The 7,898-nt window shown below is 42.6% G+C and overlaps 1 protein-coding gene across 2 annotated transcripts; it reads right to left on the reverse strand.

The window, feature by feature from the left end:
- Positions 1-4,205: 4,205 nt before the first annotated feature.
- Positions 4,206-7,077, reverse strand: LOC147618657 (two-component response regulator ORR3-like). Of its 2 annotated transcripts, XR_015261933.1 has the most exons (6): positions 6,159-7,077; positions 5,744-5,802; positions 5,500-5,568; positions 5,327-5,397; positions 4,716-5,097; positions 4,206-4,604 (listed from the first exon to the last, which is right to left on the reverse strand). XR_015261933.1 is itself a non-coding variant. In XM_086773686.1 (5 exons), exons 1-5 carry the CDS (start codon positions 6,322-6,324, stop codon positions 4,887-4,889), a joined length of 576 nt encoding a protein of 191 aa, XP_086629812.1. In that variant the 5' UTR covers positions 6,325-7,077; the 3' UTR covers positions 4,209-4,886. The 2 variants fall into 2 exon arrangements, 1 of the variants encoding a protein (XP_086629812.1); XM_086773686.1 differs by having other exon boundaries at positions 4,209-5,097.
- Between the last annotated feature and the right edge of the window lie 821 nt (positions 7,078-7,898).

Raw genomic sequence — 7,898 nt, forward strand, 5'->3', positions numbered from 1 at the left:
GGAGAGTGTCCTAAGTCTTGGATGGAAGAACACTATGGCGCCTTCCGAATTCACCATGAGTGATCAAATCACTCACACAAGGCCGATAAGAACCCAACCATAGGCCTGACCACTTCCCCACTGCCCTATCATAAAGAACCACCATAGTTGTCTATGGAAAAACCAACCTTATCCTCTTCACCTATAAAATAACCAACATTGTAGATATCAAGCTCAACTAGTACTATGGCGGACATTGATGACCCGCCTGGGTGATAGCTTCCGCATCTACACCACTGCATGTGGCCAATGGGATGACAGGCTGTGTGGCAGCCATTTTGGATTACTGAGACTGGCATAGTTATAACGCCAAATCATTTAGTCGAGTTCACATTATGGATCGACCCTTGTATATTGTAGTAGTTGAGTATACTAACCCATATAGTGTACTCTTATCTTTATGTTAAGTTGGTTGAGTAGAGAAGAAGAAGATAGAAGAAAATTCAGCCATCCATCTCTCTCTTGTGTCTTGCTCTCTTGTGTATGTGTGTTTGCTTTTGCTAGGGTTTAAAGCTCTCCCTCTTCCCCACATTCTCTTTATGGTATCAGAGCCTGGTTCATGTTGTAAGAGCTAAGGAAGCAAGCAAGAGGCAAGAATAAGCAAGAAAGGAAGCGGTACTACACGAGTAAGAGCACCATCATCTCTTTTTCCTTCTTCGTTTAGGTACAACACCCCTGTTGGAGCAAGAAGAAGACTCTATACAGCACTCATGCAAACATCATGATGAAAGACCAGCCAAATAAAGGGGCTTTCCAAGAAGGAGACCAATCATCAGAAAGACTCTTCTAGTTGATGAAAGAGGATACTCCTCACTTTGTGTGTAAACCGATCATTGTATTTGTACCATCGTGTAAAACTATGGACTCTAAGCCAACATTGTAGCCTATGAGGCACCTATGATAGACCACTCTAGCAAACAACTAACAATGTAAGTCAAGTGTATGTATGGTGGTAATTCATCACTTGGGATAGAGTGTTGAAATAGCCAGTGATGTTGGGTAATATTTGGAGTAAGGGAAAGTGGTAGGTGACCCTCAAACATTTATATAAGTTGCATAAGTCATAGACTATGTTTCAAAGGATCAAAGAGAGCCCAAAAATGGAAGAATGTGGGATGGGCAACCCATGTGGATGCCAAAAGTAGGCGCCTAGAATAGATGCCAAATGGATTCTCACTTCAAGGAAGATGGTGCACAAATCTAAGAAAGATTAGGGACAGCTTAACCAATCTTATGGGACATGATTAATGATTGATGGAGATGTATTCGAGCCTATAAAAATAGGCACTATCTAATAGATCAAACACATGCCCTTCTATGCTAAACCTCTCGCCTTGTCATTATGTTTTATTTTTGTCATTAGTGTTGCTATTAGTGTTCATCTCCTAAGCATGCTAAGATGGTGATTTTAATCTATTTCTACACACCCAGACTGCTTTAGATGCAAATCTCAAGTGGAAGGACCCATCTTTATCCTTGCTAGTGAGCCATATTTGACATATTCTCCTAACTTAGGAGACCTCATCTTGTAGGACAACTACCTCAAGACCCTCAAGACCCCATTCAAAACAACCGAGATTTGACTGGTCAATTAATGTTAAAGCTCGCGGAGCACCTAAAGCACACTAGAGGCAGCTAGAACTACACAGATGGCTGGTATCGTAAGCTAGAGGAGAAAATGGGACTAGAGCTAAGGTGGTGCAAGCCGTACCTTATGGACCCAGATGTGAAAGGAATACACAGTCGTGTATGCCAAACACCGGATTCTTAAAGAGCTTTGCCATGATGGGTGCGGTACGTTGTTGCATAGCAAGAGCTAGTGATGTGGTTTGCTATTGGTTACCAATTTGAAGACTTCCCTTCATGATGCATTGAGAGGTGTCTGGTGATACCAAATTCCATCAATTCCTTCTCTTCTTCTTTTGCTCAATTTACAAGCCACATAGTGAATAATTACAATTAATGTCACTGGAGAACATGCTCCAAGTGTGCCAATAACCACTGCTCCTTATTCTTCTTCTTTCTCCTTTCTCTCTCAATTATTGTAGTTGACTCCCTTTCCTCTTTGTCATGAGCTCCACAACTGCTGCCTATTTAATGAACTTCCTATGAGCTATGCCAAACAGTACGCTTTATACTTACTTTTTTTTTTAGCTTGGGAACCCACGAATGTCGGTATTGGAATATGGATGTAAGTCCAAATCCTAGTGCACCAATGAGATTTGTCCACAAGTCCAAATCTCCTCCTGGTGTATTGACATGTAAGGAGATCTCTTGCAATTACATTGGGATATGAGCGCAAGTCCAAAATCTCTTGTGATTTGGACTTGTGTCCCAACCAAGACTCAAGAACATGACATTAAGATTTGGAGACAAGTCCAAGTCTAAAACCTACACTACGATGAACAACGACAAGTTCATGTGTCATCCTTGTGGATTAGTAGAGACAAGCTCATGTATAATCCTTGTGGACTAGTTAAGCCCAACCAAAACCATGGTGACACACAAGCAAGATATAGTTTACAGGTAATTTAAGCAACCATATTCTAATAGCATCTTCCCACCTTGCATTTTAGCCATCAGCAAGCACGCAAATCTTGAACCACAGCCCATGCATAGGATCAAGTCATGCTAAACCAAAAAAGTGAGTGATATAGAACAATAAGGTTTTTTCAGCCTGTAATGGTTTTGCACCGTGTGTGTGTGTGTGTGTGTGTGAGAGAGAGAGAGAGAGAGAGAGAGAGAGAGAAGCTAAGTCTAGAGGCAAAGTAATCATGGTCGAAATAGGGACGGCGCAAAGCGATCGAGAGCGGGACATACTATGAGTAGAATATTTCTTATTAGCAATGTAGCGCAGTGAGGTCCAGTGCTCGGGGTGAAAACACCCATTTCAAAGGTAATAGTTGACTATTTTAAGAATTTCAAAGGTATTATGACTAAACAATAAGGTTTTTTCAGCCTGTAATGGTTTTGCACCGTGTGTGTGTGTGTGTGTGTGTGTGTGTGTGTGTGTGAGAGAGAGAGAGAGAGAGAGAGAGAGAGAGAGAGAGAGAGAGAGAGAAGCTAAGTCTAGAGGCAAAGCAATCATGGTCGAAATAGGGACCGCGCAAAGGGATCGAGAGCGAGCAAGCATCGGACATACTATCAGTAGAAGATTTCTTATTAGCAATGTAGCGCAGTGAGGTCCAGTGCTCAGGGTGAAAACACCCATTTCAAAGGTAATAGTTGACTATTTTAAGAATTTCAAAGGTATTATGACTAAATCCTTTTTGAAAATCATCCATTTTCAAACCTCAAGTCTACCTGAACTTTTTTTCCCTCCCCCCTTTCAAGGGGATGTGGCCGAGCTAGAAGCTACACCACTCACACAACCCTACGGCGTCAAGGCTCCAACCCACAACCTCTAGATCAGGTCTTGAACCCATGATCTCTAAAGCACTTAACCACTCAGGCAAGTGCTCACGGACCTTCTACACTTTTTGCTCAAGCTTGGGGCACAGATTGAAACACTCTAAAGAATTACCTTAGTTACTCCAGCTTGGGCACAATTAGCACATTCCAGAGGATATAATCCTGGTTACTCACAGGTTTTTATAGCAACCAATCTAGTTTATGAGAGATAATTAGACCAATTGAGAAGCACCCACACTCTGGCCACCCCCCAGAGACCAATTGAGATCTTTGAAGTCTCTTTAGATGAAGCGGCCACATCTTAGCATGGGGTGTCCTAACGTAAAGCTACATGTTTTCGGTAGGCATTGGGTGTGTTAATCTCAGGTGACATTAGGTGTAAAGCTTTGGATCTGGAACTCCATGTTTTTGCCGTTCACAAACAAGGCGCCAGCTCCTGTCAATGATTAGGGGTGAGCTAATACTTGTTTCAAGTGTCAAGCTCACAGGCACCTTTTAAAGTTCAGCCTGGCCCTTCTTGTCAAGCGCAAATGCTTCGCTACTTCGCCTATGGCAATTTGTAAGCTAATGCTGTAAGTCAAAGGACAACCTGGACCCTCTTTTTCAGCTTGAATGCTTTTGCTATCTAGGTCAGCCTCAGGTGCTGGAAGCTTGTGAAGCCACCCCACAACCAAATTGAAAATGTTCAAAGACCCACATTAGGATTTAACCATGTCTAAGCAATGCACATAAAGCATACAGATTATAACCATGTAGATTATAGCATTCAGATGAGCCTCTCCAGCATGTGAAAATCCCTCAGCACTGCAGGTTGTAAGATCATATTGTACTTCCGGTAAAAGTATGGTGATCAATCAAATGCACGAGAAATTAACACAAAACAATCATTAAAATAACAGATCTGTGAGGCAGATCTTTTGAAGGTGTTCATGCAACAGTGGTAAGTGTCTGGGTGCAGTAGGATGCAGGCAGACAGTCTCCTGATTCAGCCAGCTGATGGGGGAGAGATCTAGGCCCTCTTCCTGATCTCAAACCAAGATGCAGATCCAAAATTGAAGTGCATGGAGAGTGGTGCCCGCTGTTATCTTGAGATCAAGCTTGGACTATTGGAACATCCCAAGAGTGAGTCCTTCCCATACCTGCTTCATACAGTCCTGTACAAGTGGTCCATATGAAACCTTAGCGTGTATAGAAATGCCACATCACCTTGAGGTTCTTGTGGTGGATTGAAATATTTATTGGCTGCCACATAAATTCCCACTCACATTGCCATGTTATGAACACTGCAGTCATCTCTGCATCTGATTTGCCTACACGTGGAAGCAAGCAGCATCAGCCATACAGAAAAATTTTGTGGTAGCAGATGCATGCAATCTCGTATGCCAAGAAAGGCCGAAACCTATGCCGAGATGGGAAGGCTGTTAACAACAAATAATTCATGCAACAGTGAGCCCACTCAGTCGAGGCTGCCTTTCAACACTCTGTGCTTGGAAGCCTTCTGAGCCAAATTTTCTTTTGTTGCATGGTGCACTAGGTTGCTCCACGAGGTTTTGCTTCGACTGCACGTGTACATATGATTTGAAACGTTTCACATCAGCCAATCGAACAGGCTTTACCGTGAACTCTTCTGCACCATCTTCCAAACATCTGAAAAAAGTGTACAAAACAAATTATTGACAGCACAAATATAACATGAAAAAGTATGATTATCCACTTCTCCCTTCGGAACTAGCTTTACAAGCTCTAAGGCATATTAGGTTACATCTGATAAATAAATGTGTATGCATGTACGTATGTATGTTAGGTTACATCTCATGATATGTACATGTACATATGCATGTCTGTCTATACATGTATGGACAGATGTATAGATCACCTCTGGATGCGGTTTGGCACATTTTCAGATGACATTACCACGACTGGTATCTCCTTCAGAGAAGACGATTCCTGCGAACATATGTATGGCATCCTAATGAACAACTAATCATCCAAAAAAAATGATATGGGATTGGACTGCTATTAACACTTGAATGAGTGAATATTCCTAACCTTAATTCGTTTAAGAAGCTCGTAGCCAGACATCTCAGGCATGCAGTAATCGGTGATTATTAAGTTGATCTGCTCAAGCACATCACCTCAAAATGAGCACACGAATTTGATTTGCGTAGACTCCAAGTTCAAAAAATTATTGAAAAAAGAGGTTTAACAAAACATCCGATGGGTGATTTAAAGAACAAATCGGGTGATTAAAGCCTGTAGAGTTATGCTCAAGGAAATGGATAGATAGTACTACATTGTTGTTCACAGAGGCCAGTAATTCCAGAGCTTTGATTCCACTGTCTACAGCTGTGACTGAAAGCCCACCATTGGATATGGGTCAACTTGAGACGCAAACATACAAGTCTGATCAAGAGATCCCCCCTTAAACACCCACATGATGTTACTAAATACATATTAGTGAGCCTTAAACAGTAGATAAACATAGCCGCACGACCAACATAGAAGCATGTTGGAGAGAAAACCCATCCCCTTAAGGATGCCACATAATGATACTACGAAATTAGTATGCCTTAAACAGCAGATTAACATAGCAGTATATCAAAAGAAACCCCTCCCCACCATCATGCACAAAACCTACTGTGAGCATAATTGAAGCATCGTATATGATTAATGAAGCTTAAACATAATTAAGGATTGTGGGAGCGTACCTTTGTAGGAGGCATTCTTCAGCAGTCTTTCAATGATCTTTCTATCAATAAAGCTGTCATCAACAGCTAGGACATGGATCTGGGCAGCATTGATTTCTTCTGGCTCAGGAATCAAATCCTTTACATCCTTTGGGGGCTCAATCGCCTGGCATGTCTCCTTTGCCATTCCAAAGTAATGAGAAGCAGCCTCCAATTCTACTTAACGTTTGGTCAACTTAGGTCACTAAATGATTGTAGCCGACGCTAATTAAGCCTACTAGGGTTCCTTAAGAAAAGCGCAGAGAGCTCTTAAACACGCAAAACAACAGCTTTCGGCCCAAGAAAACCCAAAATACAAAGTCAAGGTGCAAATTAGAGTTTCATCCTTCAGTCAGACGGAAAATTCAGAGCGCTGCAAAAAAAAAAAAGCAGAATATGGTTTCGCAAGAGCACAAATGTTGCAGAAAAAGAAGCTGAAGAAGGGTTTGTGCGCAGAGGATCTGAAGCTGCAGAATAGTCCGCAGAGAACCAAGCTCCAGTCGCAAACTAGGGTTTCGCAGCCAACCAGGTAAAACAACCTGCGGAGAATAAGGGAGGAAAGGGGGCTTCGAAGTGCAAAAATCGAAGCTGTGTGTTGGAGAAATACGGGTTTAACCAGCATGGAGACACAGGCCCCTGTGACTGTCGGTGATCGAGACAAAAGCTAGGGTTTCAGAAAGCAGAGACGGAAGAAATAAGATTAGGGTTTCGAGAGCAGGATTAGGGATTCAAAGGAGCAAGAGCAACAAAGAAGACAAAGACGTGGGACCTCAACCCGAAGATTTGAGGGCGTCAGGAGATCAGGGTTTCCGATAGCAGACAATGGAGAGCTGCCTGCAGTTTTTAGGATTTGCGGCAGGCAAGCTCTGCTGTCTGCACAGAGAAAGAGAGAGTACCGGACCGTGACCCGCCTCTCTATGTTTATCTTTTATTTATGTAATTATTTTAGAATTTGCTTTAATATTATTACTATTCTACGGGAGTGAATAAAACTTGCTTTCTTTATTTCCATGTACAGGAGCATAGAAGGTGCCGTGTAAAAGCAGGACACGTGGCGAATCTCCAACACCGTTATTACAAAACACGTATGAAATAGGACACGTGGCGAGTTCACCACACTGAAGTTTTGAACACGTCAGCGCACGACCTTGCTCCCCTTTTTTATGCACGGACGTGCGAAAAACAATACACGTGGAGAGTTTCCAACACTCTTTACGACACGGAAGCGGACACGTCAGTGTACGAAGCTGCTCCTTTTATGCAACAACACTAAGCTGTTGAACACGTCGGCGCACAACCCTGCCTTATTTTTTCCAACGTGGTCTCGTCGGCGCAGCAGACAACAAAAATGATGGTGAAAGGGACGCGAGCCAACGTAGCGGGGGGGCAAAGCGTAACTATATTTATAATTATCACAAAATCGGGAAAAGAGTAGAAAAAGAGATTCTGTGAAAGGGACGTCCGAATCCAAGGCAGGATCCGCGCACTCATTTGTCCCTAGAAGCCTACCAACATGCCTTAGGTGGTACACGCAAGAAAAGCCCCATCATGATTATACACGCCACCCACCCAAATCCTCTCGTGAGATCTTTTAGGACCCACACACACACGTCTAATCTTGCCTCTAATCATACCATTACCAAGGAACATAGCTCGCTCTTACTCTTCTTGCTTTGGTGGTCCAACATTTGAAGCCTTCAAAGGGCATTTTCAAATGTCATG

The sequence above is a fragment of the Cibotium barometz genome, chromosome 34 (genome assembly GCF_041138505.1).
Source record: "Cibotium barometz isolate CiBa-2024 chromosome 34, ASM4113850v1, whole genome shotgun sequence".
Taxonomy (NCBI): Eukaryota; Viridiplantae; Streptophyta; class Polypodiopsida; order Cyatheales; family Cibotiaceae; genus Cibotium; species Cibotium barometz.